General features: G+C 41.0%; 1 protein-coding gene across 2 annotated transcripts in view; it reads left to right on the top strand.

Annotated features, from left to right (window-relative positions):
- DOK7 (docking protein 7) overlaps positions 1 to 16004 on the top strand; it is a 231819-nt gene that overhangs the window by 199565 nt on the left and 16250 nt on the right. For both annotated transcript variants that reach the window (XM_073610865.1, XM_073610864.1), the window contains exons 8-9: positions 6066 to 6114; positions 10466 to 10537. In XM_073610865.1, the coding sequence (XP_073466966.1) occupies positions 6066 to 6114; positions 10466 to 10537 (121 nt within the window). The remainder of the gene's footprint in view (positions 1 to 6065; positions 6115 to 10465; positions 10538 to 16004) is intronic.

Raw genomic sequence — 16004 nt, 5'->3', positions numbered from 1 at the left:
CATTCATGAGGAAAAAAAATGAATTTAAATGATTTTAGCAAATGGCTGCAATATAACAAAGAGTGAAAAATTTAAGGGGGTCTGAATACTTTCCGTCCCCACTGTATATATATATATATATATATATATATATACTGTATATTTATATATTGTGTGCATTTATAAGAAGTATTTAGACCCCCCTTCACCTTTTTCAATTTTGTTATGTTGCAGCCTGATACTGCAGTTGTTTAAATAAATTTTTTTCTCATTAATCTATACTCCGTGCCCCATAATGACAAAGTGAAAACAGAATTTTAGAAATGTCTGTGAATTTATTAAAAAGAAAACCTGAAATATCACATGTACTTAAGTATTCAGACCCTTTACTCAGTACTTTGCTGAAGTACCTTTGGCAACAATTACAGCCTCGTGTATTTTTGGGTATGATATAATGTGAATATTCGCCAGCACACCAAGCATCTTCATTCATGTCCAAACGTTTTTTTTTTTTAAAGAAAGATCACATCACAAACAGCATAGGTGTTGAAAACAAGGTGTTGGAAACATTACTCAGAGATTTTGGTTCATATTGCCATGATAGCATCACGCAGTTGCTGCAGAATTGTCGTCTGCACATCCATGATGCAAATCTCCCGTTCCACCACATCCCAAAGGTGCTCTATTGGATTGAGATCTGGTGACTCTGGAGGCCAGTGGAGTACAGTGACCTCATTATCATGTTCAAGTAACAATAGTCAGGTAGGAGAGGGGTAGAGAAGGAAGCGCCACCTGAGTGTAGTATTAACAACTGATATTTAATGACACCAGGTAAAATAACACTTACAGGATAAAAACATATAAAAAAGTTCATCTGTATTAGTGTGCGATCCTCAGTATTCCCCCTGGTCCTGTTCTGGTGACGCTGCAGGGTTGCTGGGCTGCAGAGGATTGATTACCAGCCGGGAGCTTCTTCTGTGGACATCAGGAAGAGGCTGGGGCCAGCGTGGAGCGCGCGTGACGTCACAGGTCGTCCGATCGCTTCCGGGATCAGTATCCAGGGGAGAGATCATCCAGGGAGGAGGGCTGTGGAGAGGTTTAGACAAGGCTACGCGCTCGGAGCCACTGCTCCTTCAATAGGCCTAATTGGGAGGTGTCTGCATTGTGCTATATATAGGCCAGCGCTGTGGGACAACAGGTCCCAGCGTTGGCCGATGGAAGCACAGTGCCGACTGTGGACGGGAGGGGCACTACAAGGTAATACAATATACACAGAATAAAAAGAAGGCTGTACATTAGTGAGTGACATGGAAAAGTATGAATGGGGAGAAGTCCATGGTGGTAAACATGGAGGCGATATTGATAATAATAATAAAAAATATAAATGGGAATAAAAATGGGGGCGGAAAATAAAGGTAAGTATAAAAATGAGGATGACAGCGAGACATAATAGTATTTCCCATGGTAATAATACAAAATAAGAATGAAACTAAAAATACAAAGATAAAAATTAAAGTTAAGAATAAAAATAAAAACGATAATAATAATAGAAAAATAGTAAAAAAAAAAAAAAAAAGTAATAAAGAGAAAAAGAGAAAAAAAGAAAAAATGGTGGTATAAGAAGTAGATGGACATAAATGAAGCATGCGTATAAGGAAACACAAGAAACAGGGATGCACATATCTGTGCATGATTTTTAAAAATATCGTAGCGGGGCTACATCTGTAGGGGTGGTCTCATGAGGATATGGGGTGACTTAAAGTAATGTGTGCGCCTCAATATCCTCATTCAACCCCCCAGGTGCTAAGGTGCCCAAGGAGTAGATCCAGTAAGTTTCTCGCTGGCAAAGACGTTTATAATGCTCAGCGGCAGGGTATGTGGCCGGGATGGATTCAATGACCCACACACTAAGGCCAGCTGTGGATTGGCCGTGATGTGTCAGGAAATGTTTGGGGACGCTGTGGTGGTCACGGCCTTTTTCGATAAAGTCCTGGTGCTCCCCAAAACCTGCCCTTAGGGCTCTGATGGTTCTGCCAACATACAATAGGCCACAGGGGTAGGTGAGGCAGTATACAACGAAGTCAGTTGAACAGTTATAGAATTCTTTTAGGGTATCGTTTTTCCTTTGACAGGGAAGGTTTTTTGACCGTGTTGTATGAACTGACAGGTTAAACAGAGGAGTTTTTTGCATTGATACATCCCTCTGAGGGGTATCAGGGTGAGTGGTGATGAGGTGGGTTGGGTAAGCTTAATTCTACCGGGTGCAATTTTACTCTTGATATTTCTGGATTTTCTATATGCCACTTTAGGTTTGGTATCGACTGTGGTTCTGAGATAAGGGTCTTATAGCAGAATAGGCCAGTGTGAAGCCAGAATCTTCTCCATTTTCTTGTATTTGTCATAGAATTGTGTAATGAAGAGGGTAGGTTGTTTACCAGTGGTTGGAGGACGGTTGGGGCCTATAGATGGACTACGGTAATTTTGGAAGGCTGTGTCTATAAGTGGAGTAGGGTATCCTTTGTCTAGAAATTTCTTCGACAGAAGTTGTCCATGGGTGTCATAGTCTAAGTCTCTGGTACAATTCCTTCGAAGGCGGCAGAATTGGCTGCGGGGGATGTTGCTGACCCATCTAGGATGGTGGCAGCTATTGTAGTGTATAAATGAATTACCAGCAGTAGGTTTGGTGAAGTTTCTTGCATATATGGTTTCATTATAGTGGCAAAGCTCGAGGTCTAAAAAGGCCAAAGTATCGGGGTCAGCCATGTGGGTGAAGGATAGGCCCAAGCTGTTATGGTTGCAGTATTACACAAAAGCCATGATGTCATCAAACGTGCCATCCCAAATGATCATTATATTGTCAATGTATCGACCGTAATATATCACATGGGCGGCGTGGGGATGGTCAGCTGCAAGGTACATATATTTCCAATATCCCATGATGAGATTGGCGTAGCCGGGGGCAAAGTTAGCCCCCATAGCTGTTGATCTGGAGGTAGTGTGTGCCTTCTGATTCGAAGTAGTTGTGCTTGAGGCAAAAGGCCAAAGCCTCAAGAATGAAGTTGGCTTTCCGGGGGTTTGTGAGGGGATCATTGGCCAGGAAATGTTCAATGGCACGGACTCCCACGTTATGGGGGCTGGATGTGTATAAAGACAAAACATGAAGAGAGAGCCACCAATAATTCTGTTCCCATGTGTAGGGCTTCAGCATATCCAGTAGGTGGGGTCCATCACGTATGTAAGAGGGGAGGTTCTACGCCAGAGGTTGAAGAAATTGGTCAATGTAGATGGAGAAGCCACTAGTGACGCTGTCCACAGCAGCTACTATTGGACGGCTAGGGGGATTGGTGAGATCTTTATGGATCTTAGGTAGGTGGTAGAAGTAGGGGACTTTATAGAAATTTTTTGTAATAAAAGAGGCTTTGGATTTGGAAATTATTTTTTCTGTCAGGGCTCAATTAACCAGTGTTGTAACTTCAAGGGTGAACTGGGATGTGGGGTCACTGGAGAGAATGGAGTAAGTATTGGTGTCAGAGAGTAGTCTACGTGATTCACGGATATAATCATTCTTTTCCTGAATCATTATACTACCCCCTTTGTCCGCGGGTTTGATGACAGTGGACTGGTTTAGAGTAAACTGTTCTAAAGCCTTGCATTCTAAAGGAGAGAGATTGGATTTGATGTAAGTGTGTTCACGGTTTGTGTTACACATTTTGATGAAGTCCGAGTATACTACCTGGTAAAAGGTTTGTAGGTAAGGGCCTTTGTTATTTGTAGGGTTAAAAATGGATTTGGGGTGTAGTGTGGTATGTCTGACTGGAGGGGAGGTGGGGCAGTGTTGGGCGAGCCCTTCCAGGTCGGCGTTAAAGTTCTCGGCATATAGTTCCTCGAGTTGAGCAAGTGCAGGTTGATCGATCTCATCAAGTATGTCATGGTCTGTTACATGAGGTGTCTGGTTAGTATTGTCAGAGGCCTGTTTGGAGGATTGGATGTTGAAATATCTCTGAACAGTCAGGTCTCTGATAAATTTGTTGAGATCTTTGAATAGCGTAAAGGTATTGGGTTGCATAGTGGGGGCAAAGGTTAGTCCCTTACCAAGGAGGGATATGCCATATGCGGTAAGTGCAGTGCGTGACTTTTGTGGTAGATTTTTACAGTTGTCGCATTTTTCCTGACCTTCCTTCCTCGTCCTCCTATCCGTCCTCTCTTTCGTGTTTTCTTTTGGTGAGGACCGGAGGGGGGTACATCCTAAAAAATCATTGTCCAAGGTGGAGGCCTATGTGTTACTGGTGGTACGGTCTTAGGGGATTTTGGCTTGTACAGCTGGGTAAGGGGTAAGTTATCCAACCAAGCTGGGGGTTGCTGCTCATGGATGTGTTTTGAGTGATTGCTATGTGGATCATGATGGGAGTCCTATTCTGGATTAGACAACTGGGTGGACAAGGGAACATCCCTGGAAACTACTCCTTGAGCAGAATTGGGTGGTAATGTAGAACTGTCATTAGGGCAAGATACAGTTGTCCGAATGATGGGGGCTTTTTTTATTATTCTGTTCCTGGACTGTTTCGGCTTGGGGGAAAGGAATTTGGGGATGGTAGGAGGCTGGGGAGTGTGCCATGAATAGTCAGGTAGGCCATGGTGTTTTACCACTTGCTTACAGGGCACTTTCACTCCCTTCCTGCCCAGGCCATTTTTCAGCTTTCAGCGCTCTCACGCTTTGAATGACAATTGCGTGGTCATGCAACACTGTACCCAAACAACATTTTTATCATTTTATTTTCACACAGAGCTTTCTTTTGGTGGCATTTAATCACTGCTGGGTTTTTTATTTTTTTACAAAAAAAAAAGAAAAAAGACTGAAAGTTTTGAAAAAAAAAACGTTTCCATCAGTAAATTTTGTAAATAAGTAATTTTTCTCCTTCACTGAAGTGCGCTGATGAGCCTGCACTGATGGGCACTGATTAGGTGGCACTGATGAGGAGGCACTAATATGCCACACTGATGAGCACTGATAGGCAGCACTGATGGGTGGCACCGGTGGGCACTGATCGGCGGCACTGGTGGGCACTGATCGGCGGCACTGGTGGGCACTGATCGGCGGCACTGGTGGGCACTGATAGGTGGCACTGGTGGGCACTGATAGGTGGCACGGATAGGCGGCACTGATGCACATTGATGGGCAGCACTGATGAGCAGGCACTGATGGGCACTGAAAGGCAGCAGTGACTGGCATCATTAATGGTCACTGAAGTCACTGATGGGCACTAATTGGTGGCTCTGGGGGGCTTTACTGTCTTTACAGGGATCGGGGTCGCGCCGTGTCCCCACGGGTGTGTGAGAGTGGCCGTTCTGGGCGCCGTCAGAGAGAGAGAGGACTGTGTCAGTAGGGCAGTGAATTGTGTCAGTAGGGCATAGGATGGTGTCAGTAGGGCAGTGGAGCGTGTGAGTAGTTTTTTATTTTTATTTTGTGCAATTTTATTTGTTATTTTTTACAGTATTATTTGTTTAATATTTGTTACCATATTATTATTTATTCTTACAATTTTTGTAGGACCTCAGTTGGAGGGGCTTTGGTGAAATATCAGGGGTCCAAACAGACCCCTGATGTCTCACATCTGGCACACCCTCTGTGCATGACTATGGCTAGGTGCAAAGTGCAGAACACATGGCAGCAGCTAAAGTGCATCTTGTACGGGTCTGACCTCTGCAAAGTTTATCTTGTTTGCTGGCCATTAGCCTATGCATTTTCTTTAAGTGCTTTACTCTTTGCACTGTTTATAAGACTAAACACTGGCCATCATGATTAGAGATGAGTGTGAATTTGGTTAAACTGAAATTCACTGCAAAATTAGAGATCTGTTTATTATACAATTGAATAACACAGAAGTCAATTCACAAAAATGTTGCTTATGCCTAGTCATGATGTATATTGGGGTCACTTGACCTATGGCAATAATGAAATCAGCTCTTACACATACAAGTCATTAATTGTTTATAAGATTGTGATCGTGAATCTCACCCCTGTCATCGCCGCTATACCTAAATGAGAAGCACAATTCCAACGCATGTGTATTTTATCTTTATTTTAGGGTGCTACAGCTCTGCATCCGGGAGCTTTAACCATATCTCCTCTGCAAGGTAAGCAAATAATGTGATCCAGTATGTACTGAATGGTTTATTTTTTGCAGTTAAATTAAATTTAAATTAAAGTTAAAGTTAAATTTCCATTAAATGTGAACTCCAGACAAAAAATTGATTACACAGCTGAAATACAAATGCATAAGTTATTTACTTGTTAATGGAGTTTAAATATCTGCAGCCATTTTTATAAAACTAGAAACCCCTACAAGACAGCAAAGTGCAGGATGGTGACCTTACTGGTCTCTATTGCAGCTAGGCCCATTTACAATCCTGTGAATTTTAAGTGCAGCGTGTTAAAAAAAATCCCCCTTGCTGCATCTTTTATGCACTTTCATTAAAACAAGTTCTATATAGTTCAATGGTAATGCATGTACTGTAAATGAACCTAAATCTTAATACTCTTAAACACCCTACACATGTATGAACCTGGCCTTAAAGTATAATGAAAGGCAAAACTTTTTTTCTATTATTGGTTAGAGGGGAGAGGGACAAGAACACAGATCCTATTACTGTCTGTGTCCCCCATTAAAGAGGAAGTAAACTTGCTCTGCAGACATTTCCCTATAGTTATACTATATAGTAAGGCTTACCTATAGGTAGTGTAAATATCTCCTAAACTTGCACCGTTTAGGAGATATTTCCATTACATGCAGTCAGTGACATCACTGGAGTGTGCACTCTGAAGGACCGCCCACGGGTGCCGTTCCTTCTGAACCCTGTGCTGTGAACGGCAGCACCCGCGTGCATGCCCGGAAGAAACCCCGGAAAAGATGTCAGTCATCTTAGTGGAGTGCGGGCGGCGCTGGAAGGCTTCGTTCTAAGGTAAGTATTTCATAATGAGCTAGTATGCAATGCATACTAGCTCATTATGCCTTTGTCTTGAAGGTTTTTGTTTTTTTGTTTTTTTAACCACTTCAGCCCCTGAAGAATTTACCCACTTTCTGACCAGAGCACTTTTTGCAGTTCGGCACTGCGTCGATTTAACTGACAATTGTGCGGTCGTGCGACGTTGTACCCAAACAAAATTGACGGCCTTTTTTCCCACAAATAGAGCTTTCTTTTGGTGGTATTTGATCACCTCTGCGGTTTTTATTTTTTGCGCTATAAACAAAAAAAGAGCAACAATTTTGAAAAAAAAAGCAATATTCTTTACTTTTTTGCTATAATAAATATCTCCTAGGGCAGTAATGGCGAACCTTGGCACCCCAGATGTTTTGGAACTACATTTCCCATAATGCTCATGCACTCTGCAGTGTAGTTGAGCATCATGGGAAATGTAGTTCAAAAACCTCAGGGGTGCCAAGGTTTGCCATCACTGGCCTAGGCTCTGTATTGATTTTCTACAATCCCTGGAAAACAGTATGGAATCACCACTCTTGGAAAATGTTCATTCAATTGCTTAATTGTGTAGAACAAAAATAATCACAGAAGTGCCTCAAAACTATTTTCATATAACATTCCAACTTTCTGACTTTAAGAAACACTTTAAAAATGAAAAAAGAAAACTGTAGTCAATTGCAACTGTTTTTGCAGATCGAGCAGAGGAAGAAAAATATGGAATCACTCAATTCTGAGGAAAATATTATGAAATCACCATGTACTTTGCAGTTCTAAAACAAACATCTGCATCAGCTTACATCTGCTAATTAGTCTGCAGTTAAAAAAGAGTGCTTGCACACCTTAAAGAAAATGGTCCATGACAAGGCTCCAACCTGCAAAGCTGATATGGCAACTGCAATAAGAGAAAGTCGGAGCCGGATTGATGAACAATACTGTTTGTCGATAGTTAAATCCATGCCTCAGTTTAAAAGAGTTTAAGCTGTTATAAAGGCCAGAGGTAGTGCAACAAAGTACTAGTGGTGTACTGTAGTGTTTTTTTTGTCATGATTCCATAATATTTTCTTTAGAATTGAGTGATTCCATATTTTTTTCCTCTGCTTGATCTGCAAAAACAGTTGCAATTGACTACAGTTTTCTTTTTTTTTCTTTTGGAAGTTGCATGTCTGTGATTCCTTTTATTTCTACACAATTAAACAATTGAATGAACATTTTCCAAGAGTGGGAATTCCATACTTTTTGCCAGGGGTTGTATGTTCTGTTGGTTAAATGTATGGGTTATCCCACAATACAGGACATGATAATACATGACCAAGTTATACTATTCTGTCTTCCCTTGTCTTCATTTTTCCTATGTTATTTTTTTATTATTATTATCTTTATGAAGTTTCCAGCAGTTTATCTTATGTTATTACTACTGGTCTTGTTGCTGCTTTTACTACTGCTACTGTTGGCTGCTTCTGCTAATTTCTAATATTATTACAGTAAAACCTTGGTTTGAGAGTAACTTGGTCTGAGAGCGTTTTGCAGGACAAGCAACATTTTTAAACAAATTTTGACTTGATATACAAGCGATGTCTTGATATACAAGTAGGGTCATATCACAACAGAGTATAAAAGAGGAGACAGGCATCTCTAAGTGTAGTAATGTGGTTACATTTAATGGAGGTACAACATTTAGCAACTCACATGGTTGATGATTAAAACAGGCATCCAGAGTAAAGCTGTCCTCCGCACCACCATAGACATCATCCCTTCCACTCTGTGCTCCATGAGCGCTTCAAGCCTCACTTTCAGAGTAGTCTTCACGGTCATGATTGCAGACTGACAGCGGTGAGAGCCGGCTGTGCGGAGGACGGTCTATGTGGACAGCTTTAGCCTGAATGCCTGCATACTTAGATGTGCCTCTTTTAATCATCAATCATGTGAGTTGTTAAATGTTGTACCTTCATTAAAGTGGTTGTAAACCCTTTACAACCACTTTAAACTACAGGCAAGCCTATAATTAGGCTTACCTGTAGCTGCACTGGATATCTCCTAAACCTGCACGGTTTGGGAGATATCCCTGTATTTGCATGTTCTGACGTCATCGGCACATGCGCACTTAAGCCAACTGAAGCAATGGCACATACGTGCGGTTGCTTCAGTTGTACTGTGCTGTTCCCGGTGGCTCCCGTGTGCATGAGCGGGAGTGATGTCATCCAATCATAGTGCCGGAGCTGCGATACCCGGAAGTAATCCCCGGGAGAGATGTCGCCGGCCAGAGGGGGAGATGAGGATAAGTAAGTATTTCATAATGAGCTAGTATGCTATGCATACTAGCTCATTATGCTTTTATCTTGCAGGGTTTTTTTGCAATTGTTAAAGAAGGTTTACAACCACTTTAAATGTAACCATATTGCTACACTTATGCCGCGTACACGACCGGATTTTCCGTCAGAATAGACTCCGACGGTCTTTCCGACGGAGTTCCGCTGAAACGGACGTGCCTACACACGATCACACCAAGGTTTGATCGTTTAGAACGCGATGACGTACGACGGGACTAGAAAAAGGAAGTTCAATAGCCAGTAACCAAAGCTACCCTTGCGTCGTTTTTGGTCCGTCGGAATAGCATACAGACGAGCGGTTTTCTCGATAGGAACTGAGTCCGTCGGAAAGATATGAAACGTGTTCTATTTCTAGGTCCATCAGAATTTTAGAAAGAAAAAGTCCAATGAAGCCCACACATGATCGGAATGTCCGACGGAATGATTCCGTCTGACCTTTTCTGCCGGAAAGTCTGGTCGTGTGTACGCAGCATTAGAGGCGCCTCTCGTCTCTTTTATACTCTGGAGCTCCTGATGGATTTTGCTTCTAATCCCCTTGTGGAGGCTTCCATTTGTGGATGGACATTTTATGGTTACACAACAAATCACATTGCTATAATCTTTTTATATGGACTATAAACTGAAGGACCTATAAATAAATGGTTGTGGAACAAATCATTTGCGTTTTCATTATTTCTTATGGGGAAATTTGCTTTGATATATGAGTGCTTTGGATTACAAGCATGTTTCCGGAAGGAATTATGCTCGCAATCCAAGGTTTTACTGTACTAGCATTAATAGTGGTATTAGTATAATCATCTGAAAGGGTCAGGAATGACGTATTCTTTCCCGCTCTCTCTTTACTTTTTTCCAGATCTAGAAAGTGATTTTTTAATCCATATTAATAAGCTTTTCAGCCTTGCTGTTCTTAAAATATCATAATATATGACCATTAACATACACATTTATAAGAAGTATGGATTATGCAGGCATTCCCTGGTATCAACCATGTCTATCATCACATTATTTTCCACCAAAACCAGTAATGCTCAAGGCTTAATTCTTATCTTGCGGTCAATATCAGCCCTCTTTCTCAGCCAAGCTAGCTTGAGCTTTGAATAGACTTTGTCAATCGCTGCTATTTTTGGGAAAATATAATTAACAATGTTTATTGCTGTTTGTATTTTATGTCCTGGTTGCAGCTTCTTCCTCTGCATCAACATCGACAGGAGCCTCCAAACCACACAAAATCCCTCCTATGTTAGTTCTTTCTGGTAAGTATAGTGAGAACTTGAATTCCTATCTCCTTTCTAACATCATAACTCATCTTACTTTGGTTACCTTATTTCAGTTTTTTAATTAAGCTGTAAAAAATGTAAAAAGATAATTGATTAATTGCTGTAAAAAAATTATTTTGAACCATGGATTTCTTCGGTCCACAGTCAACTGTAGATTAAAGTGATATTAAAGGCTGAATTTTTTTCCCCTCAAAAAATAGCTCTATGCAGTGGTTTTGCACAAAGCAGCCCAGATCCTTCTCTTCTTGGGTCCCTCATGGGACTCCTGGCCCCTCCCTCCTGCTAAGTGCCCCCACAGCAAACAACATGCACCCGAGCAAGCTCGCTCCTGAGCCGCTGCTCTGCATGTCAATTCAAACAGAGCTTTGGTTCAGCCCAGCCCCCTCTCTCTCCTCATTGGCTCGCTGGCTGTGATTGACAGCAGCAGGAGGCAATGGCTCCCGTTGCTGTCTCAGCCAATGAGGATGGATAGTCCATGGAGAGCCGAACTCTCGTGGACATTGCTGGATTGCGATGGGGCTCAGGTAAGTATTAGGGGGGCTGCTACACAGAGAATGTTTTTTACCTTCATGCATAGAATGTTTTTTTTTTTTAACAATAGGTGTTACTGTAGATAAAAAGTTCACATTTTATTCAAATTTATTTCAATTTTTAATGACAGTACAATTACAATTCTATTAACAAGCATAACAAAGTTATTTACAAATTAAATATATATTTATTTATTTTTGAGTGTTATTTTAAATGTGTCACCCCAAAAAAAAATTAGGGGAAAAAACTAACTAAGAAGAAAAAAAAATTGAATTTGAAAGCTCCCCCCTTACATGAGAGTCACATCAGAGGGCTGGATAAAATCTTGCAGCGTGCCTGCAGCCGTAGTTTGGAGACCCCTGACCTTGACTTAAATGTAGGAAGAAACGTGTTTATTGTGAAGAAATAGAAACTTGAAGATTGCAAAAAAGCAAGCTTTATGAACCAAGATTAAAGTATACTTGCCACTTTCAACTTCATGGAATTTAGTGTATAAAACTGACTTGCACTGTTCCAATAACCTACCTGTAGATTATACTAGGACTGTAAATAACACCTTGCTGCACCCTTAAAGGTTGGCTAAGGCAGAAGGTGTTGTTGGAGAGGCAAGATGGAAATGGAAATCGTTTTCTATTCAGAAGAGCAAAAAGCAAATCTGATGTGAAATCAGAACTCACTTTACAAAAGTCATATCCCTAAAAATAATTATTCTATAGGGGTTATGGCTCTCTGCTTTTTGCCATATATGCCCTAACATATACAGTGCCTTGAAAAAGTATTCATACTCCTTGAAATTTTCCACATTTTGTCATGTTATAACTAAAGACGTAAATGTATTTTATTGGGATTTTATGTGATAGATCAACACAAAGTGGCACATAATTGTGAAGTTGCAGGAAAATGAAAAATGGTTTTCAACATTTTTTACAAATAAATATCTGAAAAGTGTGGCATGCATTTGTATTCAGCCCCCTTTACTCTGATACCCCTAACCAAAATATAGTGGAACCAATTACCTTCAGAAGTCACTTAATTAATAAATAGTCCACCTGTGTGTAATTTGATCTCAGTATAAATACAGCTGTTCTGTGAAACCCTCTGAGGTTTGTTAGAGAACCTTAGTGAACAAACCACATCATGAAGGCCAAGGAACACACCAGACAGGTCAGGGATAAAGTTGTGGAGAAGTTTAAAGCAGGGTTAGCTTATAAAAAGATATCCCAAGCTTTGAAGATCTCACGGAGCACTGTTCAATCCATCATCCGAAAATGGAAAGAGTATGGCACAACTGCAAACCCACCCACCCACCCACCTAAACTGACAGGCTGGGCAAGAAAAGCATTCATCAGAGAAGCAGCCAAGAGGCCCATGGTAACACCGGGGGGGGGGGGGCTGCAGAGATCCACAGCTCAGGTGGGAGAATCTGTCCACAGGACGACTATTCATTGTGCACTCCACAAATCTGGCCTTTATGAAAGAATGACAAAAAGAAAGCCATTGTTGAAAGAAAGTCATAAAAAGTCCCGTTTGCAGTTTGTGAGAAGCCAAGTGGTGGACACAGCAAACATGTTGAAAAAGGTGCTCTGGTCATATGAGACCAAAATTTAACTTTTTGGCCTATAAGCAAAACGGTATGTGTGGCGGAAGACTAACACTGCACATCACCCTGAACACACCATTCCCACCGAGAAATATGGTGGTGGTAGCATCAGCTTGTGGGGATGCTTTTTTTCAGCAGGGACAGGGAAGTTGGTCAAAGTTGATGGGAAGATGGATGGAGCCAAATACAGGGCAATCTTAGAAGAAAAAATGTTAGAGTCTGCAAAAGACTTGAGACTGAGGTGGATGTTCACCTTCCAGCAGGACAATGACCCTAAATATACAGCCAGAGCTACAATGGCATGGTACACCTCCAGCTCTGCAGCCCTGCAGTTCTCATTGGCCCTCTTATGACTCACCCCCCCCTTCCCCTCCCTTCCTGGCAAGAGAGTTGTGCATAATAAGCCTAGGCTTTTTACCAGACAAGAAACAGGAAGTGGGCTGTATAAGGTATTTACTGGCAGAAAAAAATGTTTTACTATTCAAAGTTAAAACAACAAAAGCAGAAGATTTAATAGATGGAAAGTTAAAAAAATGACAGAAGTTCCGCTTTAACTTGTTTATAAAATTACATCATTTATGTAGAGTGCCCCTCGAAAAAGAACCTTGGAGAATGGAAATTGTAAGCTGCCATTGCACAGGTCAGAGGTTATCTGACTTCTGAAAATTGCCACCCTGTAATATTCCTGACCTCACAATTCCAGACAATGCAAGCCCTGTTAGTTGAGAAGGCTTTATAGTTTTAGTCAGGGCTACATTTAGTGGTATCCTGGTATATTCTTTTTCTTTCTGTTCAAACCTACAATTTGCAGCAACTTCTAATGACCTCCTATGCCCTGTACACATGACCGGTTTTGCCATTGGAATTCCGCTCAAGCTGTCTTGCATACACATGGTCACAAGAAATTTCGACCGTCAAGAATGCGGTGACGTACAACACGTACGACGGGACAACATGTACGACGTCTTGTACTTGCTTCAGAGCATGAGTCATTTTTGGTACGTCGGAACAGCATACAGACGAGCGGTTTTCCCAGACAGTCGGAAAAATATAGAACATGTTCTCTATCTAAGTCCGTCTGAATTTTCAACGTAAAAAGTCCGATGGGGCATACACACATAGGAATATACGATGAAAAGCTCCCATCTGACTTTTTCTGTCGGAAATTCCGACCGTGTGTACGGGGCATAACAGCTTACATTTCAGAAAAATGTGTCGGGCTCAAACAAATAGGGTAACATTTGTCAGAAATATACATATTTATATACATTTATAACCAATAACTAAATAATCAGATTGCTGCCTAAGCTTAAATATAACTAGTTCTCTTTAAAGTGACCCTGTCATCAAAGAGTCATTTGTACTTATAGAACACCATGTAAACTATACTTGCCTTTCTGACAGCCCATGTGCTGAAACGATGTTGCTTCGGTTCTCCTTGGCTGCAGCAGGTGATACTTTTGGGTGGTTTGAATACATTTTACCCCTGCTGCATGCTGAGGTTCTATTCCAGGGTGTTTTTTGCGTAAAAGTGACCCTGTAAAAGTGATCCTGTGGAGACAGGATCACTTTAAAACCCAATTCCAAGTTTACATAAAAATAACTAAGCCCTTTTCCTTTGCTTCCTGCACACACAGGGTATTTTCCCCCTCTACTAAAATTCTTCTTCCAAGCTTCCAAAACATGACACCAGCACTGCCAGACTGATAACTTCAATTTCTGTGGTCCAGAGGACTACAGAGAGTGGGGCCATGACTGCCTGCGCACTAATGTCTGGGTTGAATGGTGCTGTGGATCATTCAACCTGGAAGTGAGGCAGCAGCTATTTGGCTCAGCAGACATTCTGCAGGTAACATTGCCAGGAAGAAGGTGCCAACGCTACAGTTTTTTTTTAAACAGGGGTTAAGGATATTAAAACAAATTTTAGCTGGCGTTTGACCTCTAAAACTATACGTAAAACCATTTTTAAAAATTTTTTTTTTTTAATTAAAGACCTTTTCTTTTTAATTCTTTATTTTACAAAGATATATAGGAACAAAAACCAGTCAATCTGACATCAAGTAAATACAAGCTTCAGTTAATAGGTTCATTACATACATAAGATTAAACAATACATTTTCTACAAGGAAATATGGTAGTATTTAGAGCAGAATCACTATTTAAAAATAGCAACGGTCGTATAAGTTGAAAATAAAGTAGTTCAATACGTTTCTAGAAAGGTATTTTAGGCTAGCCCCACATAATTAGCAGTAACTAAGAGTAGGACATGACAAGGAATGAGAAAAAAAAAAGGGGGGGGGTGTGAAGGAAAGCAAACAATTTGAAAGACTGAAAGACTTTTTTCTTATTAAAGACTTTTTACATCTAAAACTAAATAAATGCAAATTATTTTAGAACAGGGCTTCTCAACCAGGGTTCCCTAGTGCAGTGGTCATCAACCCTGTCCTCAGGGCCCACTAACAGGCCAGGTTTTTTGTATAACCTTGGGGAGATGTAGACTAGAATACTGCAATCACTGAGTGGCAAATTATATCACCTGCGATGTATTTCAGTTATCTTGCAAATCTGGCTTGTTAGTGGGCCCTGAGGACAGGGTTGATGATCACTGCCCTAGGGTATATGTAGAGGTTGCTAGGGGTTCCTTAAGCAATAAGCAATTACTGTCTCTCAGATATGTTCCCACTGACACCATTGATGTACTGATGTTTTTAGCGATTTGTAAGGGGGTAATTCTTCCCAATGACCACAAGTGTAAGGAGCATTCTTCCCACTGACCATCACAATAATGTATCATGAGTTTTAGATATAGTCATTTTTTTTTATCAGGGGTCCCCTTAGACTGGAAAGTTATTTCAAGGGTTCCTCTGTGTTGAAAAGGTTGAGACAGGCTGTTTTAGAGCTATAAGGGAGTTCATTCCACTCTCACAGTATTTATTTGAATTGCTTCTCTACTCAATTCATAGGATTACATAGAGAGTTCTGATTTACCAGCAAAGTTGAGGGCCGTTAATAGGCAACTTATGGTTGTGCATTGGAAGGGACCACTTAAGACAAAGATGTATGTATGATCCTAGTATTTTAAAAGAATTGTATCAGAGGAAAAAGATCAAAAACTGCTTCAGGTATAAGGTGTGGGCACCTCGAGCTCCAAAACCTTCCAAGTATGGCTGAACATTATGGCTGGTCTAATAGGCAAAGCTTCAGCATTTCCTGATAGTTTGCCGGCCGCTTCTTACCTCCTGTACATTCCTTCTAATTAGTGAGAGTACCCATCATAATGATGGTCCAGCTGGAATGTTTGGGGCCTTAGCC

The sequence above is a fragment of the Aquarana catesbeiana genome, linkage group LG01 (assembly GCF_042186555.1).
Source record: "Aquarana catesbeiana isolate 2022-GZ linkage group LG01, ASM4218655v1, whole genome shotgun sequence".
NCBI lineage: Eukaryota > Metazoa > Chordata > Amphibia > Anura > Ranidae > Aquarana > Aquarana catesbeiana.
Note: the sequence above shows the minus strand (reverse complement) of the source record. Positions and strands in the feature narration are given on the sequence as shown.